General features: G+C 44.8%; 1 protein-coding gene across 4 annotated transcripts in view; it reads left to right on the forward strand.

The window, feature by feature from the left end:
• MVB12B (multivesicular body subunit 12B) overlaps positions 1-25670 on the forward strand; it is a 278583-nt gene extending 252913 nt beyond the window's left edge. For 3 of the 4 annotated variants that reach the window (XM_074293112.1, XM_074293109.1, XM_074293110.1), the window contains exon 10: positions 19545-25670. In XM_074293112.1, coding sequence (XP_074149213.1) covers positions 19545-19631 — 87 coding nt within the window. In that variant the 3' untranslated portion in view covers positions 19632-25670. The remainder of the gene's footprint in view (positions 1-19544) is intronic. The other variant, XR_012486790.1, reaches the window with a different exon arrangement.
• Positions 25671-27497: the final 1827 nt, after the last annotated feature.

Consider the following 27497-nt stretch of genomic DNA (forward strand, 5'->3'; position numbering starts at 1 on the left):
ACTCTCTGATCTGGCTTGGATTTAAAAAAAAAAAACTAGAACAGTACAGTTTATCAAAGATATCCTAGGTCAGTATTTCAGATAAATGAAAGGATCAGAACCCAGTTGTCTACTCTGGTCATAGTCGTGAATTTTTCACTGTCATGAATTTAGCCTGTTCATGAAAAATTAAATTCCTGATGGATAGTTGTTCTTATTGTTTTTGTAAGTTAATTTTAAACATGATTTTTTCTCTCATCTTTTTATTGGCATTGAGAATTTTTCCCTCACGATTTAAATGTAATAATTTTTAAATGACATATCAGATGGTGACTAAAGATTCTTTTCAAAACAAAACAAAAAATAAGTTAGCCTGGGATTTGGGGAAGAACTACTTCACCTTGAAAGAAGGAACTTACAAAAATCAGGAAACAAAAGGTAGATATAAATGGCCTCTTATCTAGGGAGTGAAGTACTAGAGGCTCCAAATAAGAATATGGACTCCTTTTGAGAAGAAAAAAAAGGTTTTTTTGTTTGCCCTTGGATCTTTAATCCTTCGCACAGTGCTGTACATACAGTAGTCACTTAATAAATGCAATGCAGCTTCAGACACTACTTGTGTGAACCTCAGCAAATCACTATGTTTGCCTCAGGTTTCTTATCTGTAAAATGAGCTGGAGAAGGAAATGACAAAAGACTCCATTGTCTTTGCCAAAAAAAAAAAAAAAAAAAAAAAACTCAATGGTTCACAAACAACTGATTGAAACTATTCAACAACAATCCATGTTACATGTTTCTAGTTCCCAGTGTCCTTACAATTGTCATAACCTAACAGTTATTCAAAAGATTTTACAGTACATTTTGGTGGTAACCTTTCCTCTGAAGCAGTTCTTAGCTGCCTCCCTCCTTAGAAGACAGGTTCATAATTCATTGCTCCTTTCCCCAAAAAAGGTCCTAGGATCATAGCTACAGAGCTGAAAGAGGTCTTAAAGGCCGTCTACTCCGGTCCCTTCATTTTACAGATGAGGAAACTGTGGTCTAGAATGGTTGAGTAGTTTACCAAACTTAGTTACTTAGTTTATGTGGCCACATCAAGGGCAGGTATCCCAGGAAGATCTGAGCTCAGGCTGCTGGCTTCAAATCCATCTCATCAAGGTTTTGGGGACCGACTTTCTGAGAGTGAGCCTGAGCACACTGAGTTAAGCTGCTCCTAGGATGATAGACACACACTTAGTGACTTTCCAAGTCAGTACTCAAAAGGCCTCCTAGGTCTCCTTGAAGGGCCTCCTAGGTCTCCTTGAAGGGCCTCCTAGGTCTTGCACAGCCCTGTCCCAGCCTCCTTGAGACAGACATCTCAGAAGGATAACGATGGGGCTTATAAATGAGAAATGTTTTATAAGTGCTCATGAGTAACTCCATTGGCTCCCTGGTACCTCTGGGATAAAATACAGAGTCCCCTTTTTGTCATTTAAATCTCCTCAAACCTGGCTACCTTTCTCCCTCACTTCTGCACATACTCAGTGGTCCAGAAGCTTCACTTAAGCTCAGCCTTCCATCTCCTGTCCCCGTGTGTTTGCACAGACTGCCCCTTCAAAACCTTGGATGAACCTGATTGTTCCTCATCTCCACCTTTTAGAATCCTTTGAAAGCCAGGTCAAATACCACCTCCTACATCCTGCCTTTTCTAAACCCTTCCCTGTTAGTACTTCCTTCCAAAAAGTTGTCGTGCACTTACTTTGTACATACTAATATATGCACATGCTGCTTCCCATGAGAATGTGAACTCCTTAAGAGGATTGTAACCCTAGTACCTCGCACAGCATCTGGCCCATAGGAAGCACTTAATACATTTTTTTTTATTGATCAGTCAAATGATCCATCCAGAATAGCCCAGGATCCATCTTGTTGACGTAGATAAATGTCCAGAAAGAAAAAGGCTGTACCTTTAAGTTTGCGGATGAAAACTCATGCATGCCAAAGGATATGGGGGAAAGGTAGTAATAAAAAAGTCAAGGCCTTCACTTTTGAGAAAAGTAACAGAAAATGTAGGCTTTGACAAGGGGTACATTTAGGGGAAAATACTCCCAAAGTATTTATAGAGGACATATTCTGAGTGATGTGTTATGATACAGAAGGGAAATCTGGAAATTTGAAAAGATTAGACCAAACGGCAGGGTATCCATCAAGAATAGCACTAGAAACAGAATATGAAACAGGCCCCTTATCTTGTACAACCATGATGTATCTGAACTGGAAATTCCTCTTGTTCCTCAGTAAGAAGAATATAACTGAAGGAGATATATGTCCCAGGCAAGTGCTAGGCACTAGGGGTACAAGGACAGGGAGTAAAATATAGACACATCATATTAGTATATGCAGAATAACTATAAAGGAAAGAAATGCAAAGTCATTAACTACATGGTAGTTGGGGAGGAAGGCCACTAGCAAGTGAGATGATTAAACAAGGCTTCTTGTAAAAAGCAGTGCCTGAGTTGCCTCTTAAAGGAAGAAATGGAGATAAAGTAGGAAGGGGGTGATCATTGTTGGGGTCTGGAGCCTGGTGATGAGGAACAGAGAGAAGGCCCATTTGGCTGGCTTACAAAGTGCGGGATGGGGAGTAATGTTCACAGTGAGACTGGATAGATGGGTTGGAGTCAGGGTGTGAAGAGCTTTATGTTTTATTTATATTTTATCCTAGAGGCAATAGGAAGCCACTAGAGTTTATTGATCATATGATATAATATATTTAAAGCACTTTGCAGACCTTAGCTATTGTTGTTACGTCTTGGAGTGACACTGTCAGATCTCCACTTAGAGAAAATCACTTTGGCCACAGCGTGGGAGGTGGGATGGAAAGGAGAGAAGTTATCAGATCGAGGATGGTCAGAGGGAAGGCAATTCCAGGCAGTCTGAGGACAGATTCCAACGATCCGAGGGGCAGTTTGGCAGCACAGATGGCTTTTGAAAACTGGTAGGTGACCAGAGGGGAGTCACAGGACCTTTCTGGGCCCCTACCAGTGGCCCTTAGACTATGAATGGCAGATCTGCTTTGGTAGAGGGATCTTCCTCACCTAGATCACGGGCCTGGAAGAATGTGTAAGAAGGAGCAAGGAGTTGGGGAAGCTACAAGACCCTGTTCTTTTCGCTCAAAAAAGAAAGATGCCTTGTGAAGAGAAGACTTTAGAGGTTTGGGGGGGAGGGGGAAGAATGTAGGTGAAGGTGGTAATAGCTGTCCTAAGTATTTGAAGAACTGGCAGGGAGAAGGAGGATTTCAACTCGTTTTACTTGGCCTCAGGGGGCACAACTAGAAACAGCGGATGGAAGTTATCAAGTCAAGTATTTAGATTTAGAATCATAGGAATATAAATTAGAAGGTATTTAGGCTAACCTCATTTTGTAGGGGGCAACTAGGTGCCACAGTGGATAGGGTGCCATTCCTAGCTGGGTGACCCTGGGCAAGTCACTTAACCCCACCTGCCTCGGTTTCCTCATCTGTAAAATAAGCTGGAGGAGGAAATGGGAAACTATTTCACTTAGTATCTTTGGGGTCACAAAGAGTTGAACCTGACTGAAAAATGACTAACCCACAACCTTATATTATAAAAGATGACGCTGGAGCCCAGGGAAATTAAATGATTTGTCTAAGATAGTGGCAGAGCTGGGATTCAAGCACAGGTTCTATAAATGCAAGGTGAGTAGCACTCTCTCCTCTGTGCCCTGCTATCTCTAGTGATGCAAGGAAAAACTGCCTCCCAAGGAAACACTGTTGAATGGGACCAGGGGTGGAAGACAAAGGCAGGATAGCCACTTATCAGGGATACTGTAGAGCAAGTGTTCTTAGCCTGGGGTCCCCACCAAGCAGTCTTTAGATTGTCAAGGGGTCTCTGAACTTGGATGGAAAAAATTTAATTTTATATTTACTTCTAACTTAAATTTAGCATTTTTTTTCTGAATGTAGGTAACAAACATGATTTTGAGAAAGGGTCCAGAAACTTTTTCCGACTGCTTCTAAAAGGGTCTGTAGCATACAAAAGGTTAAGGCCCTTTGTTGTAGAGGGCTTGGCTAGATAACCTTTGAGGTTCCTTCCAGTGATGATATTCTGTGGTTCAAGTTATTTTCTTTCTCCATTCCATGTATTGAAGGGTTTTCTCACGAGATGTAAGAGAATATGGAAATATGGACTTAGTCACTAATCCCACTGCTTTACTTCTGAGTACTTCTTGACTCCTGAACAAGACAAAAATGGGTGAAATGAAAGGAAGTGGCTTTTTTTAAGGTCTGGAACTTCATTTGCATAGATGTTACTCTTCCAGTAGAGACCAAATCTCTTCCATACCTTAGTATATCGTTGCTATGCCTGGCTGACCCCTCCTCCCCCCAAAAAACTGGACTCATCCTTGGATTACAAGCTCACATTCTATCAAAAGTCTTCTACTTTTGAAACTTTGCCAACTTGGTAGGAGTTTGCATAGACTTTAAGAACCCCAGACCATCACCAAGAGATTAAGTGCCAGAAGAGACCTTAAAGACCAGTGTGTTTAAACCCCTCATTTTATAGATGAGTGACCTGAGGTACAGAATGAGGTACCTTCATTTCAAAGGTGAGTTCACAAAATTTCCCTGAGAGCCAGAATGTTCCCTTGTTCAAAAGTTTCAGTCATCTCCAATTCCTCATGGCCCCATTTGGAGCTTTTTTGGCAAAAAATGCTGGCGAGATCAGTCATTTTCTTCTCCAACTTATTTTATAGATGAGGAAACTGAGGCAAACAAGGTGGCGTGACTTGCCCAGAATCACATAGCTAGGAAGTGTCTGAGGCCAGATCTGAAGTCAGGAAGAGCAGGTCCTTTTGACTCCAGGTCCCCACACTCTGTCCAGATTGAATCCTTTGGATTCAAAGGATCTAGATTCAAATCTCACTTTAATGAGTCGTTTACTTATGTGACTTTGGGGATTCATTTGCCTTATTCATAAATTAAGTATTACACTAGATGACCTCTAAGGTTTATTCCAGCTTTAAATCCATGGTTCTCTGGCCCCAGTACTGACTGCCCCAATCATCTGTAAACAGGGTTAAGTGGCTTGCCGGCCTGGCTTTCTCTCCATTCATTGTGCCACCTAGCTGCCCCAAAAGGTCCCTTAGACCTCAAACTCATCAAACTCTCCTCATTTCACATGAGGAAACTGAGACACAGAGAAGGAATTCACCTAGGCTCACATAAGTTATAAAAATAAGTCTGTATTCAAGTTGTTTTAAGTCCGTATTCTTTCCACTATGTAATGCAGTAACTTGATGAAAGCTACACAATGAATGTAGGACCCAAATCCAGGCTAACTTCCAGTTCACTCAATCCTGATTTCTCCCCTATCAACCCAGAGTTAGTATAGGCCACAAATGGCGAAGTTTGTATTTGTTCATATCCATGATCCACAGTGGAGAAGCTATGGATATGTGGGGATACTACCTCCCTATTCTCCTTTTCCCCCTTACATAAAAAGCCCTTTTCTGCTTAGTGGAATACTGGAGTTAGAGTGGGCTGTCTGCTTTTCTTCTTTCCAAATTCAGGAGGCTCCTAAGTCTAGCTGCCTGCAGCCAGGTAAGGAAAAATCCAACCAGACCAATGGTTCTTAACCTGTTTTGGGTTGTATCCCTCTTTGGCAATGTGGTGAAGCTCTTCTCAAAATCATGTTTTTAAAGACAGAAAATAAAATACATAGGATTACAAAGGAGGACACTTACATATTTATCAAAATATTTTTTAAAAAGCCAAATTCACAAAGAACCCTAAGACTATACACATTTCCCTTTTGCCTCCTCTAGTTGTTTTTGTTACAGGCTATAGTATGTAGATCTGATTGCTATGGGCAAGGAAAGTAAAAAGTTAACATTTTATATTTTTAAAACATGTTACAGCCCTTACACACTATCACTGGCCCTTCATGACAAAATGCAGTCCTAAGAGATCAATCAGAAAGATGCCTTTTGTAAATGCAAGAGATAATTAAGTCTGAAGCAGGTGGCTCCGCATTTTAGGGTAAAGGTTTGATTAAAAGGAATCCTTTATAGTTTGTAAAATTTTTAACATAATTTAGCTGTTGTTAATTTTTCAAATTTTAATTCACTTAAAATTAGCTTCATGAACAAAAAATATACAACAGATTTTGCCTTTTTAAAAATAAAGTACCTGGGTGTACACACATTGTCTCCCTATGGCTTCCAGATCTCAGATTATATGATTCTGCCAAGGAGCTAGGGCCCCACAGGCTAGGCCAGTCAAGTTGATCTGTGGCTAGGCCTCGGCTGCCACAGACTAATGATTCTTATCAACTTGTCTTCTTGCTTTTGTACCTTGTTTTGATTTGTTTTTTCTTGACTTGCTTATTTCAAAAACTGTTGGGGATTTTTGTTTATTTGTTTAATGTTCCCATTATCTCTGCTGAAGATTAAGAGGGACTAACCTCTACCAGGCCTGGAGAGAGAAATGAATCGCAGCTCCCTTAAGGGCCACGTGTGCTCATACCATTTGAAGCCTATAATTTGTTGAACAAAGCAGGTATACCTGGGCAGGTAAGAGCCCACATTTCTATCATGCTTTATGGTTTATCAAGTCAGATCCCAACTCTGCTATTTAAGAACTGCATGAACCTTGCACAGATCCATTAACTACTCTGGACTTTGTTTCCTAGTTCATAAAATGAGGGGACTGGACCAGGTGACTTGTGAATTCCATTTCTAAATCTAGGCCCTACACCTTCCTCACCACAATCCTGTAAGGCAGTGGGTATTATTTTTGCCATTTTATACATGGACAAGAAAAAAGTTCAGAGAAAGAAAGAGGCTTAACCCATAATGATAATGACCCAACTAAGGAAATGGCAGAGCCCAGATTTGACCCCACATCTTGGCAAGATTAGCCAAGGTTTTCTCCAGTAGAGCAAGCTGTCTCGGTGTCTGGCGTCCACCTCTGAGGAGAGCAGAAAGGTACAGACTCGGGTTGGGAAGAGTCGGGGGGACAGCTGTGATTACTGCTTCCTTTCCCTGATGGTAGCTACAGGACACTAATTCATCCACGAAAATAAATGCTGCTCTCCCTGCCCAGGGCTGAAAAGAAATGACGGAGGATCTGAGTGTAGCCTGAATAGGAAGGGCTGCCAGCACAAGGAAACACCACATCTCTTAGCTTTCATTGTAACTCCTTTGGGGGATTTTTCTTTGATTATATTTCGGCGGGTTGCTCTGGCTCTACCGCAGGCGGAGACTTGTACTCTCTGTGTCTGTAGATAAGGGGAAGCTGCTGAAGCAAGTGGGGGATTTGGAAGGAGAGGTCCAGGAGACCCCAGGCAAAGCAGAGCCAGCACAGGCAGGGCCTGAGAAAGCCAGGCCTGCTGTTTCACAGACTTTTTCTGACACGGAGGGAATGAACTACAAGGGAGTGGACACAGAACTGCAGAATTCCAGATTTGGCAGATATCTAGTCCAACTCACAGTGATTAGGAACCTCGACCATAACGGGCCTGACAAGTGGCCATCGGTCTTCAGCCTGAAGATCTCCACGGAGAAAGAAGCACACGAGCTCCTCGGGCGCTGCGTTAGGACAGCTCTAACAAGAGAGCCAAGTGCACTTCCTGACATTGGGCCTGAATTTCCCTCCATGCAGCTTCCAGCAGGCAAGCATGGCTAAGCACCTACTGCGTGACAAGCCCTGGGCCAGATGCTGCGGAGAGAGGGACAGCCACTTTCTTTTACGGTAGCTAATTCAAAGGAAAAGAGCCAACAAGGATGTCCATCCGGGTATCACAGAATAAACATGAGGGAATAAATACAAGGTAGTTAAGGTGTTTGGGGAGGAGGTCACTCGCCTTTGGGAGGACCAAAAAAGCTTCATGTAGAAGGGGATGTTTGAGCACAGAGGGAGGAAAGAGCTTCTCTGAGGCTGAGGTAAGAAGGATGGCCAGTACAAAGGTGTGGAGAGAGGAGATAAAGCGTTTTACAGAAGGAACCAAGAGGAGGCCAGGTTGGCTAGATCTGCTGCTGCGGGAAGGACGCATCATGTATCACGGAGCCAGCTTCTTAGAGTTGGAAAGCCAAACACAGATCGCTTGAGCTTATTTTAAGTCATGAAATGAAGTGGTCATATATGAGCTTAAGGAAAACTGCTCTGGAGATAGATAGATGTGACAAGAGACTGGAGGCAGGGAGGCCAGGGAGGAGGCTGGTGCCATCCTCACACAATGAGGAGTGTATAGTGAGTGGCTATAGGAGTAGGAAAAGGGCTCAGGAGCACAAAATGTTATGGAGCTGCAAGATTGCAAGATGTGGGTATGCAGAAAGAGAAAGAATGACAAGTTGAGGATAAAACTGAGGTTAGGAATTAAGGGTTTGGCCCTGGGGCCAAACAAAAGAAAACACTACACATTACTTGGGAGGTAATCCTTCTTTGGGTTTGCATTCCCAGTGCTGAGTGAGCACAGTCATTATGTGCCACATAAATGCTTAATAAATATTTATTGGATTGGAACAAACTGGAACCCAACTCTCCAACCTCATTTCATATTAGTCCTTTGCATATTCTGTGATCCAGCCAGCCTGATTGCCTGGGATGTTCTTCCCACTCACACCCCAATCCTCCTCTTTCGGCAAGGCTCAGTTCAGGTGCCATCTCTTTGCTGAAACTTTCCATGATCTTCCCATGGAAGTGTTCTTTCTTTTCTCAAACTTTCTTCAAGCACTTTGGCTCATTCTTATGTATGTATGTGTCATACCCAAAACCATCCTAAGTTCCTCAAAGGCAGGAACAGTTGTGTTTTTGTCTCATATCTGGCATAAGTAAACATTTTTTAAATGGTGGGAATTGGGATGAAATAATTTTTAAATAGAGGAAAAAAGAAAATAAAAATAATCGCCAAAAGCAAGTATATTGTTAGGTGCTTACTATGTGCTAAGTTCTTGTGGAGTTGAATTGAATGTAGTGAGAAGTTTTAGGTCTGGCCACTGTGCTACTCTGCAGGATACCGGGTCTCCTTGCCTCCGGTATTCCCCACATCACAATTCTGATGCATGAGTAGACAGAATTGAATGGCGAATTACCATGGCCTAAATAATGGCTCGCATGGTATCACACCCCTCTGGGGATGAGCCCATCCACATCTGACTCAGGTTGACTTCAGATGACAGGCCTAGTCCATCCCTGCGCTGATATTTAAAGCCTTTCCTCTTTGGATTCCAGGCCTCACCTTCCCCTGTCAGGGCCTCAGAAAGCTCCGGACCCCTCCCCGGGCCATCAGGAGGCTTCCAAAAAGTTTATTAGTGGAGGAGAGGTTTAGTGCCAGGCTGGAGTAGCAGCCCCCTCTTCCTGCCAGACAAGTGAGCATTACCTCAACACAATTGGTTTAATACAGAAATAGGATTTCAAAGATTGCCTGTGAAGTGCTGGGAGCCCCTCAAATGTCTGAGTTCAAAGAGATAGAGATGGTGGTATTATGACTAATCCTGCATACCGACTGTCAGACTCATCCTCCTTAAGCATAGTTGTCAACACATTATTCCCATGTTCCAAAACCTTCCCTGACTCCGTTGCCTACTGCACCAAGGCTCACCTCTGCCTATGTTTCCCGACTGCGTAATCCAGCGCCTCTCTCTCTTCAGTCCTGTTTCTCTCTCCCTCCCTAGCGGTGTGCTCTCCCCTAGTCAGGGCCTGCCTCCCTCACATCCCACAGAACATAGATTTAGCACCCAAGTGGATCCTCAAGGGTCATCCTCTCTTAACTCCTCATTTTGCAGATGAGAAATTGAGACCTTAAGAGGTAAGAGACTTTCATCAGGTTTACTCCCCTTCCTATACTTTACAATCCAGCCAAACCAGCATTTTCCCTTAGCTTTTCTCACGTAACAACACATAATTTAAAAAACAACAATAATAACTGGCATTTATATAACACTTTGTTAAGGAAATGCCAACAATTTATCCTCACTAGAACCCTGAGAAGAAGGTAGGTGCTAGTATTATCCCCATTTTGCAGATGAGGAAACTGAGGCAGACAGATTAAGTAACTTGCCGAGTCACACAGCTAGTATATGTCCAAGGCAAAATTTGTCCCCAGATCTTCCTGACTTCAGGACTAGCATAATCTGCTAAATTGTCAGTGGCCTTTTCAGTACCTTTGCACTGGCTGTCTCTGACCCTTCCCACCCCCATCCTACCCATGCCTAGATTATATTCTCTGTCTCTTAGAATCCCTGGTTTCCCTCAAAACTCTGCTTAAGCATCTTGTTCTACGTCACAGTCTCTCCTGATTCCCCTAACTGCTACTGCCTCACACCCCACAACTTACTAACCTCTCGTTTATTTTGTAGACACTTATTCGTATCCCCCTTGTTTCCCTTAATACAATAATAACGCAAGGTCCTTGAGACTAGGAACTGTGGCATTTTTGTCCCAGAATCTCCAGAGCTGAGCCTGGGGTCTGGCACACAGTAGGGGCCATAAACAAATGTTTGTTACATACTTATAATAGAGCCAGATTTCAAACCCAGGTCCTTTCTCTCCAGATCCCATGTGCTTTCCATTACGCTAGAATTCTGGGAAACAAAAAAAGCAGTTACCTTCTTCAAGAAGTTAGCATTCCTGGGTTGGATTGCTCCATTCATTTTTCCCCCTCCGTCCCTGATCCAGATCCTACTTAGGCTTGCAGGTCCAACTGACACACTGCCTCTTCCATAAACCCACCCTGGCTACCCCTGCCCTCACCTCCCCTTCCTTTCTGTGAGCTCTGCCAGCCCACTAGCTGGGCTGCTCAACTTAGCACTTACTGCTACGGGGCCTCCTGTTCCATCTTTACTAGATGGCAATCAACGCCCCAGCCCACACTTCTTAAGGACCTCCCGTGTGTGAGGCACTCAAGTCCTTGAAGTTAAAGACAACATTTTCTTTCGGTGTCCACAATGGCCCTGGGCATCGGCCCAGCAGTCGAGCGGGTGTTCAGTAAGTACTTGGTGGGAAAGCTGCTGGTCAGGAGCCCTGGTCCTGGACCCCAGCCCTGTTGCTGAAGACGCTTACTCTCTCTGGGCCTTCTTTTCCTCACTGGTAGGGAGAGAATGGAATTAGGTCATCTCAAGTGCTCTGCATCTTATGATTGATGAATCTTCTGTTAGACCCCTCAGTGCTCCTTTTTCTGTATGTAAAAGGTGAGAACCCAAAAGACTTGGATTGACTCCTTTTAATAATGACTTTTCTCCCTTTAGACCTCACTTAGCACTTGTATCCTTTCAATACTCTTAATATATAATAATATGTCGATGAGGGGAACAGAAGGAGAAAGGGATAAGCGTTGTAAGCATCTCCTGTATGTCAGAGGGCAGTTAGGCAGTAGAGTGGATAGAAGGCCAGGCCTGGAGTCAGGATTCGTGATGTGTGACCTTGAGCAAGTCACTTAACCTTGTTTACTTTGTTCTCCTATCTATAAAATGAGCTGGAGAAGAACCCCAAATGGGCTCACGAGAGTTGGGCGTGAATGAAAAGTTAGACTGCATGCCAGGCACCGTGCTAAGTGCTTCACAAATAGTCCCCCACTTGGCAAAGACCTTTGATGGCATCATCATGAGTCTGCAAGCTCAAGGACTGTTGTCTTTTATGCACTTTTTATCTTCCACAGGGTCAAGCCTAGTATTCTGCTATTAACTAAGCCAAGGTTGTAGTTACCCACTTAATGTTTATTAGGGTTTTTTTCCCTTGCAGAAGCAGTTGAGGTTACGTGACTTGCCCAGGGTCACACAGGCAGGAAGTGTTGTGTCTGAGGCCTCAGGTCCTTCTGACTTGAGGACTGGTGCTCTATTTACTTCACCTCCTAGCTGCCCCATGTAATTAGTTTGTACAAAGGAATATTTACTTAAAAGATGTAGCCAGAACAGAAAGACAAAAATGCACCCCTAAAACCTGGGGCCACACTTCTCCTCTATACCACACTCGGTCTCTGAGGAGATTTGGCTCAGACTTAACACAGCTTCTACATAAAATTTGTGTTCATCTCCACATAGAGCGTCCCTGCTGGAGGCCTCCTCCTCTCAGCCCCTCAGCACTCCCAGCAGAGATTTGACCCCCAGGTGGCTCATCCTTCTCACCTTTTGAAGCTCACAAGGTTGCAGCCTCTGACTCCTTCACAGAGTTAGGTGCCCTGTTGGGTTGGTTTTATGCTTGTTTGGTTTTTTATGCTGTAGTGGTTTTTAAAAACTCACCCAACCAAAAGCCACTTATTTTTCCATTCAGCACATTGCATTTAGCAAACATTTTTAAAATGTCTACAGTGTTTCAGAACCTATGCTAGGCATTAGGGATACAAAGATCTTTGCCTTCCAGAACTTTGCTGCAAGGTAGGATGGGGCAACTACATAAGCAAGTATGAGCCATGGGTGAACAGAATTAGAGTAAATTAGAGATCCAAAGTACACAAGGAAGAAGTTAGTATTTCTCCTTAAGTGAGGAGAAATAACATTTAACCAAGAATCCAAATCCTCATGAGTAAGCAGCCCCTGAACTGGTGCTAGAAGAGTGGGCAGAACAAAGAAACAATCAGAGGATCATCGATTGAGACGGAGCTAGCCGGAGAGAAGTCGTCTGAACTTTTTCCACTTGCACCCCTTTTCACCTGAGAAATGTTTATGCAGTCCTGAACCTGTAGGAATATGAAATAGGTATACAAATCAAAAATTCACTGATAATCAAAATTTTGCAACCCCCACAACCAGTTATGTGATCCCCTGTGGGATCAAGGCCCACACTTTAGCCCAACCCTCTATTTTACAATAAAGAAACTCCAAAAAAGCGTTTTGCCCATACTTACATATAAGTAGTAGAGACCGGATTTAACTTTGAGTCCACCGATTGCAAATCCGGCACTCTCTCCCTTCTCCAGAAGTGAGGGACGGCCTTCCTGAGTGCCCAGAGGCTGGGGGAGGCCCGATGAGATCGGCCAGGAGCTGTGAGCACAGAGGACTTAATGGGAGGGAAGCTGGCAGATAGGAGCTTGTGTTTTATCCTACAGGCATCAGAGACCCGCTGAAACCTGGGGAGGAGGAAATAATTTAGACGATATTTCAAGGAGTCTTCTGGTGAGAATCTGTCCAGAAACCACTGAAGAGATGGGGAGGCAGGTCAGGAAGTCTTTCTCCTGTTGGTGCAGCTTTTGTCCAGGAGAGGGAGCTCGGCACTGACCCTGTTCAACCTTCAGTGACAAAGCTAACTGATTTTAATTGGATTCTTTTTCATTTTTAATTCAAAAAGGATTTGCTCCGTGGACATTGATCAAGTCTCCTTATTTGAGGGCCTCATTTCTTGGATAAATAAAAATCTAGGCCGAGCTTCCCTTTCCAAGGTGCATGGTGTTAGTCTCTGGAGAGACAAAAATCAGATCTTGCGTCTCTTAGGAAAAGAATTTGGGAACAGACAATCCCGGGAAGATGAGGCAGTATGTCTATGAGGAGGGCTAGCCTCCGCCCGGGAGATTGTGCGGTATTTCATCTGAGTGGTTAATTAGAGAGAAACTAGGGGGTGGAAGAGGAGAAAGGGTACCAGAGTGAAAAGAACGTGGCACTTAAAACCCTGGAACCTGGAGTTCAGCCCTAGCTCCGACACTTTCTAGCTGGGTGTGCTTGAGCAAGCCACTTCATCTTTCAGGCCCCTTCTCTGTGAAACTGGAGCTCCCTCTTTCACAGCTGTGAGCACTTTGCCAGCCTTAAAGTGGCACAGAAATGTGAGCTGCCTGTTGAGCTCCCCGGTGGTCCGAGGGCCTTCGAACGCATCTCCCATCCTGGGGATACCCATGAAGAAAGAAAAGACAGAGGAAACGGGCACGAAGCCAGGAGGGAGCTTTTCTTTGGGGCTGGCAGAGAGCGTTCCAGCCACAGCTCGAGGCCTGGCTCCGTGTGACCGGCACAAGCGACTGGCTGTCTCCGGACATACTTCCTCACCTGTAAAAGGTGTTTCCGTGGGAGTGATCTAGAACCTCCTTGATGGTTTCTAGGAACTCAAAGGACTTGGGCCTGCTGGGATTAGAAATAGGAACCTTGGAATATTCTAAGCAGTCATTCGGGGCCGCACAGCCTTGTGCGTGCTAGAGAATGCCCACAGCTCCTGGAGAAAAGTCTTGAAGTCACAAATCACAGGATCATAGATTTAGAATGAATGTGGAGGGAAGAACCTTGGATGGGCAAGAAATTGGAGCCAGAAAGGACCTAAGAAATCACTTAGGCCAATCTCCACATTTTTCAGATTAGGAGGAGGCTAGAAATGAGAAATTGTTTCCCCAAGGCCCTGCCACCAGGTACAACAATTGGGACTCCAGCCTGGGCGCTCTCCTAATCAGACCTCGGTGATGAGTTCTGAGCTCCTATGAGTAGCTCTTGTCTGACAGATCAATTCCAGATTCCTTAGCGGACCTCCACAGTTAAGGTCTCCTCGGTCCTCCTCAGAACAGCACTTGGCCCACTCTCTGTGACTTGCTCATTCTCCTTTCCATATCCCATTCTTCCCAGCTGGAAAGCCTAGCTCTTCTTCTTACCCCCTTACTCCCATTGCCCTTTCTGAATCCTTTGTCATTAAAGGCAGTGAAGTATTGTGAAAAGAGCCTTGGCCATTGGCCAGAGAGCCTGAATTCAGGTCCTGGTTTTACCACTTATACTATCTTGGGGATTTCAGAAAAAAGTCACTCTCTCTCTTGAGTTTCAAGTTCTTCACATACAGAATGAGAAAGGAAGAGGAGGGTCCAGATGACCTCTTCCAGCTCTCATCCCTGTATTCCTGTGCCTCCCTGTAGTATTTATGCTCACAATGTGGACCATTTCCTTTTTTTAATCATTTGTTGAAGACAAGAGATCCTGTCCCCATGGTATGCATGTGCCATCAAAGAAGAATGCTTTGGAGTCAGAAGGCCTGGGCTCAGATGCAGTTCTGCCGCTTTCTACCATGACTGGGCAGTGAAAAGACCTGGCTTCTTAGCCTTTCTGAGCCTCTGTTTCCCCATCTGTAAAATGGAGAGGAAGTGTACTTAACAGGATCTCTGTATCAGGAAGGATCTCAGAGAGGAAGAGAGAGGTCAGAGATCATGGCCTGTCTTCAGCCTGGGGAGAGGAGCCTCAGCTTTATCCCCATTTGAGATACTTGGCTTCTCACGTGATTTGGGGGATCCCGTTGTTAACAGCAGCTTAGGTGAGAATGGTGCAGGAGTTCTTAACCTGGGGGAGATGGTTTTTAAAAAAATTCTCACCACAGTATTTCAATATAATTGGTTTCCTTTGGAATTAGCATAGTTTGTTTTGTGCTCTGTAGTCTTTGCCAGACTGTTAGAGGACTGATTAAGAATCTTTGGTAGTTAGGACCTTAAAGTTTGCAAATTGTGAATAAAGTAGTATGTGTGAAGTATTTTGAAAATCTTAAAGTGCTTTGTGAATGTTAGCTCTTATTGCTATTTTTTATTATTTCCATTATCTCATTTAATCTACATGACAACACTTTGGGGCACAGAGCACTGGTATAACTATCCACATTTTAATATTATTAATTTCTATTTCTTTGGTGGTTAAAGGTTTACAAAATTATTTCCTCCCAATAGTCTGAGGTAGGTATTTTTATCCCCATTTTAAAGATGAGGAAATGAAGGCCTGAAGAGGGGAACTAACTTCCCATGGTCCCATAACTGGCTATGACATAGCTCCACATATCCAAATTCACCATTCTTTGGTCTTTCATTTTAGGCATATAAAGGTAATGCAAATTTTCTTTCTTTCTTTCTTTCTTTCTTTTTTTTGTACTGAGGCAATTGGGGTTAAGTGACTTGCCCAGGGTCATACAGCTAGGAAGTGTTAAGTGTCTGAGATCAGATTTGAACACAGGTCCTCCTGATTTCAGGGCTGGTGCTCTATCCACTGCACCACCTAGCTGCCCCAAGATAATGCTTTTTCTTGTTAGCTTCTAGCTTTGCTCGAGCTAGAAGAGATTTTAGAGGTAAACTGAGACCTAGGAATGGAAAGCGATTTGGTAGAAGTCACAAAGTTAGCAAGTGATTGACCCAGGACTTGAACTCAGATCTCCAGGCTCTTAAGGACATTGTGGCTAACCCTGAACTTCTTTCTGCTATTTTGCCCTGATAATTGCAGGTGTGTTGTAGAATCCTGTGACACTTGGTGGATGGCCCTACTCACAAAGACAGCACTCTCCAAACTCCTCATGCTTCTTCCCAGGGTTCTTGGGACCAAGGCTTTTCAAACTCATAAATTTCAATTATTATTCCTATAGAAAAAGGGAATTTTAAAGTTGGATCACCAAATCCGGTCCCTTTAGTCTATAGCATTATTTGAGAGCGTGTTGAGTCATAGATACTAACAAAGGTTTTCTTTGGCAGTGTTTATTGAGTGCCTTTCTCACAGTGGCCCTATCTCTAAAGGTCCCTTCTGAATCAGGGTCCTTTCAGGGTCCGGTGCAGTACTGCTGCTCTAGCAAAGGGGACACATTGCATGTGAGGCCACAAGATGGCGGTGTCACCCTGAACTTGTGCATCCTTCTACAGCAATGGGATGCTTTGCTTCCTGGGCCCTGGGCTGGGACTGACTGCTGGAAGGAACCAGTGGCCCCAGGAACTGCTGAGAGCCATTAACCCTGACCTAGGCCCAGAATCCCCAGGAAATGCTTCAGGAAGTGCCGAGGCACTTAAAGTGAAATGGGGAAAAAGCTGAGACCAGTCTGGTGCACTGCCCCAGAGCAGAGGGCAAAGGGGCAAGGGCACAGAGTCAAAAGCTTTTAGCTTACACTGATCCCTGCACTCTTCCAGCCACGAGCAAGGAGTAATAGCAAGAACAACTTCCCAAGGGTTTGGAAATCACCTATCCTTCTAGAATGTTAGCACTGGAAGGGACACTAAGACATGAAATATTAAAACAGAATGTCGAAGCTAGCAGGAACCTCAAATATTAAATATCAAAGTTTTGAGTAGTATGATAGAAAGAAAAAAGAATAGTCTAGAGAAACTGACTCCACTACCTTGTTTTGCTATTTATTCTGTGTGTGATCTGGGCAAGACTTTCCTTCCCCCTCTGGACATCAGTTGTCTCATGCTTTGTAAAATTAAGTGTCTAAACCTGATGGTCTCTAGCTCCTTTGAGATTAGATCAGATGCGCCTATTAGGGCAGAAGGGATCTTGGAATGTAGGCTGGAGACCCAAAAGGAGCTTTAGGGGTCACGCAGTCCAGCTCTCTCACTAATTTTTTTGTCCAGATTTGTGATTCAGTTCATGTGCAGAACTCTTGATATTGAAACTCTATCCGTAGTAGATCAACTGATAGGCATAAGAAACTAATAATCTGCCAGAGTGCCTGGGAACATGGAGAGGCTGGTTAAATGACTTGCCTGGCTTATACTGTATATCAAAGGCCTCCCAGGCTAGCATTCTATCCACTGAACTTCGCTGCCCATCCCCCCAGAAAGCCCCAACTCCTTATTTTAAAGTTGGATGCGGCGGACCAGTGGAAAGAGATCCATCTTCCAACTCAAGATGAGCTCCGTTCAAGTCCCACCTTTGATAAATGGTAGTTTGTGATTCTGGGCAGGTCATTCCCAGTGTTCTAGGAAATTCTCTTCTTCTCTAAATTACAGAGAAGGGACTGACCTGCATTAGAAGGAGTTTCTTTACCCATGAATTCCCTACATGAATGAAATCACAAGTTTAGTGCCCATGCCCTAAAAATAGAGAAAATAAGGCCCCAAAGGGAAATTGAATATGAAAAAGCAGGACCTAAGACTGAGACCTTCTTCCTTCAGTGTCTATATCTTCCCCTAAAAGGAAATTATGGAATATCAGACAAGAGGGGGGGAAAAAACTTCCCAGTCTAACTACCCTCTCCCCGTTTTACCTTGGAGGAAGATAGAGGAGATCTATAGACACTTAGAGAATGTTCTTTTATCAGCAGGCCAGTTGTCTCTTCCTGTAACCATAAGCCTTGACCTTTAGCAGTCTAGCTTCTTTGGAGAGGAGTCTCTGTCTCATTTTTTTATTTTAAGAAAAAATTCAGAGGCCCTCTTTCTTCCCTTCTTTTTAATGAGTAGTGAGCTACCTTCTTATTTCTCTTCAGATCTCAGAGAATCATAATCCTGGAGATCAGACCTTCTTGCAACTAGTATTTCATTTCATTCTCATTTATTTCTGAACTTTCTCTTGGCAACCAACATTAGATGCCTTGATATGAAAGGGCCAGTTTCTCATTTAGAGCTGACCTTATCTTCTTCAGTGAATCATAAAACATGAGATCTAAAATAAGCCTCAGAACACAGAATACTTAGAACTAGAACAGGCCTTGGAGTCTAGCAGATAGGGTACAGAACTATTCAAGTTTGGGAAGACATTAGAACATAGTATGTTATACCACAGAGCACGCAATGTTAAAATGTAGAATGTTAGACCTAGAGGACAGCTTGGGACCCACCTAATCCAACTACCTCATTTAAAAATTTTCCATTTCTCTCTTTGTTTTATTAATCTGCTTCCCCAACTAGTGCCTGATTCTGTAAGACAAAAAAATTTTAGAAGAGCAAAGTAAATATATTTCAGTGAAACTAACAAATACATCAAGTCAGATTATTTATGCGGTCTATAACTAGAGTAAACCCACTTATACAAAGGAAGAAGGAAGATAGGTTTCCTTGTCTCTTCTCTAAATTTGGCTGTCATTAAATAAATCATTAATGAAAAAATGTTTAGTGCTCATTCTGCACCAAGCACAATGCTAAGTGCTGGAGATAAAAGTATAAAATCAAGATAGTCTTTGCTCTCAGAGATGACATTTTATCAGGAAAGAAGTACAGGAGGCTTCAGCTTCAGGCTGATTACAAGGCCCAGTGGTCCGGAGGGAGGGCTGCAAGGCGAGTGCTAATGTATTTGGTGGCACTTCCCTTGCTAAAAACCTCCGTTTCTGACTCTGAGGAGGAATTTAAAACTGTCTTCTCGAGCTCTTCAGAGGTTGTGACTGCTGAGAAGATGGGGGCACAGCCCTGCAGAGGCAGTGGGTCAGGGATTGCTTCCCTGAGTCGTGTCCAGGGACTGAGCACCCAGGATTGGTGTGAGGGGACTCGCTGCCCAAGCCCTGGGCAGCCCTGCCAGGTTCTCCTGGCTCGCTGCTGTGTGGCTGCACAGCTGGCTTGTGGCACGGCATCTTGGGTCCGCACTGATTGTGGCAGGATGCCACGAGTGTGCCAGGCCCCTCTCCTGATGATGACTTGGGGGGACCAGGGGCTGGAAACAAGGCTGCTGATCTGCCCCTCTGGGAGGAGCCCCAGGTCTTCACGTGGGCCTTAGGTATCTTGTTTCCCTTTTCTTTGCTGTTGTCCTTGAACATGCTTTCCTGCTGCCAAACTACCCCTGAGCCCAAGAGGAAGGGAAGTCATTTGCCCAAGGTCCTCCCTCCACTGAAGTGTCCCAGTCATTGTGATTGGGCTTGGGGGCGGGGACCAGATGGGGATGTTTAAAGAAAGCCTGCTTTTCCCTGTTGGCCGGGGTGACGTCTTTGAATTCTTTCTCCTCTCCAGTACGACTACAGCTTCCGGACGGAGCAGAGCGCCGCCGCCAGACTCCCGCCCAGCCCCACTAGATGTCAGCAGATACCGCAATCCTGAGGACCCGGAGCCGGCGCAGGAGAGCTGCCCAGCACACGCGCTCACGCGCACACACACATGCACACTTACACACACACACACACACACTCACACACACACACACACACACACACAGATACTACTGAAAGGGGGAGGCAGCCCCATCCCAGAGCTGAGGAGTGTTTCTGGCAACATTTCTCCAAGCCCTGCCGAGGACCTTGAAGGACCCTTCTTTAAAAAAAAAAAAAAAAAAAAAAAAAAAGAAAGAAAGAAAGAAAAAGAAAAAAGAAAGAAAGAAAGAAAAGAAAAAATATCGCCCTTCCTTCATCACACACTTTAACTTGGTGAGGGTGGGAGAGCGATGAGGCACAATTGTTTGTACACGATGGTTTCTGGAATTTTAAATTGTAAAATTATTTTTCATCTGCTTATCTAATACCTCCCCACCCCTATCCCTGAGCCATCCTGGGAATTTTTTTCCTTTCCATTTGCCAGAGTGATCAGTGGCCCCTTAACAAAAACCAAGAAGGAAAGAAAAAGGGGGGAAAATCTGTGGAAAACAACATATGCCCCTAGGGAGTCCCTCTGGGGTCCAGTGGTCACATGGTTAAACTGGTCACATACTGAAAGTGTCCTGTGACTGAGAGTTTGGCTGATGTGGACTCTGGAGCGTTCCACTGAGTGCTTAACCTGAGAGCACACGGAAGGAATGCCGTTGTCCTCGGCTGAGTTTTCCAGGGCTGGGGAGCCTGCGCCAGCGCCTCCGGTACTTTGGTGACATGACCTCAAGCGGCCGTTGGGAAAGTCCCCTTTGGCTCTCGTCGAGGTCCGGCTGAAGGAGCGGCTCTGCACCAGGGGGACCCGAGTTCCTGGCCTGGGCAGCTCCTGCTGAACAGTTCTCTGGAGACACCGGTGACCCCGGGGCCCAGGATGGACTTGTTGGGTCCTTGAGAAAGGGCGGCTCCCCGCCAGGCAGAGGTGGGTATTCTGGAGAAGAGCACAAGGGCGGTCCTGACCTGTGGGGCCGCAGGTCCCGGGAGCCGCTGCGCATTTCTTGCCCACCTGTTTGTAGTACCTCACTGGGTCCACTCTCGCTGGCCTGGTTGGATGCTGCTGCGCAGTGAGGAGAATGCCCCCTTTCCCTCCCAGCCAAGCACTTCCTGGAGGCCTCTTGCCCCGAGCACACACCCCTGCCTGCCCCCTCCAGGGAAGCGGGCCCTCAGCATGGGGATTCCCAAGCCAGGTGCATGTCTGGACGATGCTTCTTCATGTGACAGGCCACTCAAGCAGTCCGGGGCCTGTGCTGCTTTTCTACATCCTACCCAACTCTGGGCATGAACTGGAACTTCCCACGAAGGACTGTGGAGTGGGAGTTTGGGCTTTTTTAACAGTCCCAGTGGTCCCGCCGTATAAAGAAATGTTTGCCCCCAGAACGGAGGTTGCCGGGGCCCCTGGCTGGCTCCGATGCACAAACGTGTTTTGCACAGCTGTGTCTGTATTTGTTTGCTGTGGAGTATTGTGGTTTCTTGTTCATTCCCCTCAGTTCATTAGAGAGTGAATTTTTTAGAACCTGTGTCACCAGATCCTGGAGCTTTTTGAGGAGGGTGTTAAACGGCCCTGGAGGATGTGCACCATCAGGAGAACCCCCACCCCCTGTGACCGGGAGCCAGGCACCGCCCCCACTTCTGGCCGAGGTTCCCCCATCTGTTAAATTAAGGGCCACGGTAGAGTCCTGAGCTTTCTTCTGGCTTCAGTCCTGTCTGGGCAAATTTTCCTTGGCGTTTTGGGGACAGATAGGCCGCAGGACGAATAGGACGACTGTCATAATCTCATCCTCTCTGCTTTGGGCATGATGGCTTAGGTGTGACAGGGCAACATTGGGCAGCGTTGCTAAGAGCCGAGCCGCGTGTAGGATACAGCTGCCAGCTGGGAGACAGCCCACAGAGCTGGTGCTTCTAAATACCTCATGTGCATTACGGGCAGTGCAGAAACTCCTCCACTGTCACAAGGCAAATCCACCGAGATGGTGGTTCTCCTCCACCTCCCGGGGCTTCCTTGCTCACATTTTCATGTCACCCTCATAAGTTTTAAATCTGGCCTAGAGACGTGTGCCTTCCATTTGTAAAGGGAAGAAAGGCAGACTCTGGATAAGCTAAGGTTCCGTTCAGTCCTGACTCAGTCCTGGAGATTAGGAAGTTGGAGGCCCAGAGTGAAAGGTAATTGGCTAAGATCACCCTGACACTCGGTAGCAGAGACAGAATTCAAACTCAGGTCCAGTCTTATTTCTATCCCACTGTCCTTCCTCTTGCTGCACCATGAAGGTAGCTTTATTTATTCATTTAATCTGTTGGCTCTTTAAAAAAAAAAAGGAAAGGAAAGAAGGAAAAAATGGAGAGGGGCCATAGGAACCTTCTCAGGTCTTTTCACCCTAAGTGAGACTTGGATTGATGGATCATGAGAGAGTCCTCCCTCCTCAACCCCCCAGCCAATTCTGTTGAAACTGAAAATTAACCTAATTTCTCATTTTTGTTTTATCCCCACCTTAGAATCAGCCAGATATTAGGAGACCTGGCAGGTGATAACCAGGACCCGGAGAGGCCAGAATAGCATGGATGTCACTGGGCAAACCTTCGGAGTTTTGTTTTCATCATAACACCATTTGTTGCCTCTCTGGATCTAAGGGTCAGCCTTTCTTTTTTGTCCCTCCTTTCTCTGGGTCTGGGGCTCATCCCAGGACTTGCTCTCTCTCAGTTTGTCATCTTTACCCTTCATGTTTCCTTTTTCGAAACACAGCATTTTAGCACCTGTTGACCTTGACTTGTAGAATTTTAGTGCTAGAAGGGATGGCAGAGTGACTTGGCTCACTCACCTCTCAGAATTTCAGTTCTCAGATGGATTGCAGAGGTCAGCCAATCCCAGACCCCTTTCTAAGTGGGGAATCCTTTCTACAGTATCCCTAGCAAACAAAGAGGTCATATCCCTTCTTAATGACCTCTTACTTGAAAACTTCACTATTTCCCTTTTAAGCAGGCAAGTGGTTCGTCTTCATTTTTAGAGAAAAGTTACCAAAAAAAAAAGTCTCGGGGAGCATGGGAATCTCCAAGTTCATTCTTTTATCTAAAGGGACCTTTGGCTCCTGAAGGAGATTCTACTGGTTTCTAGCAACAATGTTCTTAGAGGAATGACTAGCCATCAGAGAATAGAAGGCTGGGCCATAATTTATTCAGGATGAAGAGAATAAAATAAATTAATTGTTTCTGGAGAAAATAGTTCAGCTCAAAAAGCATTTTCTTAGTGCTTGGGTTTCCATCGCACTGTACTAAGCACTAAAGATGCTTCCCCCCCCCCCCAAAAAAAAAAAAAGAGAGAAGGAAAGGAAAAAAAAACAAAAGTAGCTTCTTGTATTCATTTAATCTGTTTGTTCTTATTTTTAAAAGAAAAAAAAGGAAAAAATGGAGAGGAAAAAAAGTTGTCCCTTCCTTGAGGGGTATCTACACTCTCATTGAAAGGCTGCTAAATTGGGAATTAGGAGATCTGGGCAAGTCACTTCCTTATTATGGTCCTCAAGTTCCCAATCTATAAAATAAAGGAGGATTTCTTACAACCCCAAATCCTGTGATTCTACAGATTCATGCAAAGAATGCATGAGTATGACCCTTTTTAAAAGCAAAAGCTTCCCCTTGAGAATGAGTCCCTTCAGTCGGCTGATTGGCGCTTGGCTTTGCATGCGATTGTACAGTTTCTCCGGGGGTTATGGAGGCTGAGGCTCTAGAAAGAACACTGGGCATGAAGATTTATCCCCCAGGAAAGTAAATGGAAAACAGTACTTGGAGTTGAGAGGATCTGGGTTCAAATCCTGTCTCCTTTTTAGGATAAAACACTTGCCCTGTCTAGGTCCCAGTGCCCTCTTCCACAAAACAATGGGGCCTAGACTAGACAATCTCAGATTGCTTTTAGGCTTTTCTTACAGCTCACTATTCTCAGGCCTTCAAGCCCTCTCACCCCAGAAAAGCTTTTAGACACCAAGGACCATTTGATCACTGAACACACCTCTAGATGAGCTCCCCTCCTGACCTTCCCCAAGCCAAACCATAGCCTCAAGGGTTTCCAGGTGACAAATTGTTAACTAATGTTTTCAGTATTTAGTATGGAGCGGGAGAGTTCAAATTGGTGAATTTGAGTTAACCTGTGTGTTAACAGTAGTGACATTTTTGAGACTTAATATAAGGAATTAGCTTCTGTAGCACGTTTACTGTGAAATTTGTTTTTAAAAAAAAAAAGCCAGGTTAGCATAATTGTGTAGTGTCCATAGGTGGGACGCATTGGTGTGGGTGTTTTAGAGTGTGTGTACTTGTGTGTATGTGTATGTGTGATAGACTTTAGACTATTCCTAACCCTATCTTCTCTTTGCCCACTTTGAGTAGGAGAGGGGGTTGGGAGGGCAGATGAGCCAGTGCTCAGCAGTGTGATCCTTGTCTTACCCATTATGATGTCTGGGGGTTCTCTGTACAGTGTAGGAACAGACATCTCACCTGGACCACTGGGAATTTGTGGTGAAGACGAGGATGTTGAGATCTGGAGTCGAGATGATTGCAAGTCACAAGATTTCTCCTGTTTGCACAGTATCCTGGGAGTTATAACTAGAAGTAAACTTGGAGATCATCTTATTCAACTCTCATTTTATAGAGGGGGAGACTGAGGCCCTGTGAGGCAATTGTCATGGCCAAAAAAAATACATTCATTGGGAATGTCATGATTATCACCATCCTCCCCTTGCCTTAAGGTTGGCTTTTTGAACAGCAGCACAGCTGCCAGAGCTGCTGCTTGTCTGGTAGAGCCTTGTCTGGTTCCCACTCCACAGGGAAGCAGTAACTTTACAGTTGGCTTGGGGAGCATTGGAAATGTCCTTGCCGATGGGAAGGTCCCTTATCTTAGGTGTCTCCAGGTCCACAGGGGCTCTTCCACTCCTTTGCAGTCTCCCACCTCATCCTACCCATCATTCTGTGGTTCCACCCAAGCTATATGCTCCTTAGCTATGAAATTACTTCATTGCTCTTGTGTTAAATTCTGCAGAAGAGTCCATTTTCCCATTAAGCCTAGGGAGACAAGAATTGTGCTGCTCTGCCCCCACACTCTAGCTCAATTGCAGATCATCCCCCAAAGCATAATGTCCCTCCCATTGTAAGAATCAGGGTGGCATACAGTGGAGAGAACACTGGACCTGCAGTCAGAAGCCCTAGGTTTTTCTGACTCTGCTGCTAACTCCCTGGGTAATCTTGGCAAGTGCATTTTCCTTGGTCCTCAATTCTTCATCAGTAAAATGAGATGAGTTATAGAGTGGAAAGGGAACAAGGTCTAGAATCAGGAGGTTGGGTCTGCATCCTGATTTTGCTGCTGCTGTGTAGTCTGAACAGGTTACTTTTCGGGAAAGGGCAGGGAGAGTCAGGTGAGATTCCTTCCAGCACCATGACCCTATGACCACTGGATCTCTGAAGTTCCTTCCAGCATTCATGTCCCAAGCTCATGAGGCGAAGTGGATGACTTTCCATGCAGTTCCTAGAGAACATCGGACCCGAGGCTCTCACAGACAACACCAGACAGGTGTTGTGAGCGCTTCAGAGCACGTGGGTTACCACTGAGCCATTGCAGTGGATCATGGGCCTGGAGGGCAGATCTCCCTGATGCTTGAGCAGAGGTGTTCCTTAACTCTGGGGCCTTGAAAAACCAACCATGGGATAACAAATTAACCCTACTCAGCTTCTCACTCTCCATCTTACGTGCTGAGAGAGGAACATCTACATGGAAGGTTGTGCCATCTTCCACCACCATGAAGAAAGAAGTCCTTTACGAAGTAGCCAGGCAGGGTCAAGATGCTGTGCATTTATTTGTTGGGCTATCAGAATTGGACTAATTGTGCATTGATCTCATTATGTTATTACATTTTGTATTTATTTTAGGTGACTCCTGTATTTTATAAAGGGAAGTTTCACTGTGTGATTATTAATCTGTATTCTTAATATAATTTGTCAAATAAAAGTTTGTTTTAACCACTTCTCACCAGCTATTCCCCTTTCCCTGTTTGTTCCTATCCCAGAAGCCCCAGAGGATTCCCACTGGAGGAAGTCCAGTGACCTCAGCTTCAACTCGAGCTCCAGTTCTGAAAGGAGAGTAATCGTAGGCTTGGCCCCCCGTGTAGAGGGCTCACACTGTAGAGGGATGATGCTGGACTGAGGAGTCCGAAAACTTGTCTTCTAGTAAGAGGCAGCCTGGTACAGTGGGGAAAGCCCTGGCTTTGGTTTCAAAGCTAGTTTTTGTCGTACAGTCACATCTGATTCCTCGTGGTCCCATTCAGGGCTTTCTTGGCAAAGACCGGTTTGCCATTTCCTTCACCTCATTTTATAGAAGAGGACCTGAAGTAAACAGGTTAGCAGGGTCACGCAGCTAGTGAGTGTCTGAGGCTGCGTTTGAACTCAGGAAGGCGAGGCTTCTTGAGCCAAGAACTGGAGCTCTATCCAGTGCACCATCTCACTGCCCCAGAATCCTTTGGATTCAAGAGACTTCAGTTCAAATCTACTTTAATCAATTACTTTGCTGTATGACTTTGGGCAAATCGTTTAACCTCTTTGCAAATTAAGTGTTAGGCTATATGACCTCTCAGGTCAATTCCAGCTCTAAATCTGTGATCCTGTGACCCAGCCCTAGCTCTGTCCCTATCATCTGCATGATCTTGAACAAGTTATTTGCTACTTTCTAGGGCCCAGACCAGGACTCCCCTCGTTGGTGAGATAAAAATAGTCGGGGATCCCCATGCTCCCTTCTAGTCCTGCATCATAGTGCTCTAAGTTGCTATCCAGCTCTAAGACAATTATTCTTTCTTTAAATGCATATAGATACACACATGTACGTATGTGTGTTACCACCAAATGTAGAATGGATAATCAACAAAGTCCCTGACCTTTCAGCCTTGTGGGGAGGAGTTTGTCCTCTGCCCCTTTGTGCATTTTCGATTGAGAGGTTGGCTCTGTATCAATTCTCTATTCTGGATGGATAAAGAGGATTCAGCAGGTGAGGGGAGAAAAGTCTATTTTCTTGCAATTGCCTCTCCATACCCTCAGGATGTGTTTTTGAAGGGAGAAAAAACCCAACTCCAGTATTCCAGGAAAATGTGAAGTGAAAGGAGGCAAAAGAATGCCGAATAGTTTTTTATCTCTGTTTGCCCTGGAGCCCATGTCTATTGTGAGTGGCGTCTCACCCTGAGTATGGAGGAGACAGTCGTACTGCTGCAGTTGCTAGTAATTTCAGTCCTGTCCTAACTGCTCACCTGCTTACAAGATGCCACTCCAAACCACCTAGAGAAGGAGGCTGCAGGGCATTTGCTCAAGTAGGACAGGGGGCGCTGGGCTGATTTTAAGAAAAGCTCCGTTCAACTTTAATCATCAAAGCTCTTTTCTTTGTGTACATATGACCTTTGAATTTATGGTCTAGACATTACAGTCTGGGGTGTCACTGCCTCTGGCCCTGTTACTGCCAGATTAAGGAACCCCTCCCTCACTGGGGAAAAAGTCTATCATCAGGCAAAGGCAGTGCCCTCTGGTCAAGTGTGAGAGTGTAGAATGTTAGAGGGGAAGGACCTTCGACTAGAAACTGCTAAGCTAAAAGGAAGTCAGGAACAGGGAATATCAGAGAGGGAGGAACCTCAGCAAAAAAAAAAAAAAAGTGTTAAGTGGGGCAATGAGTGTGTATTTATTTTTAATTGCACAGCACCTAGAGTCAAAAAAGGAGAAAAAGTAGGCATTTGAATCTTGCCTACTGCTTGTTGATGGGATGACTTTGGGCAAATTATTTAACCTCTTCATCTATTTCTTTATCTAGAAATTTCATCTATCT

Source organism: Sminthopsis crassicaudata, chromosome 2 (assembly GCF_048593235.1).
Source record: "Sminthopsis crassicaudata isolate SCR6 chromosome 2, ASM4859323v1, whole genome shotgun sequence".
NCBI classification, from domain to species: Eukaryota; Metazoa; Chordata; class Mammalia; order Dasyuromorphia; family Dasyuridae; genus Sminthopsis; species Sminthopsis crassicaudata.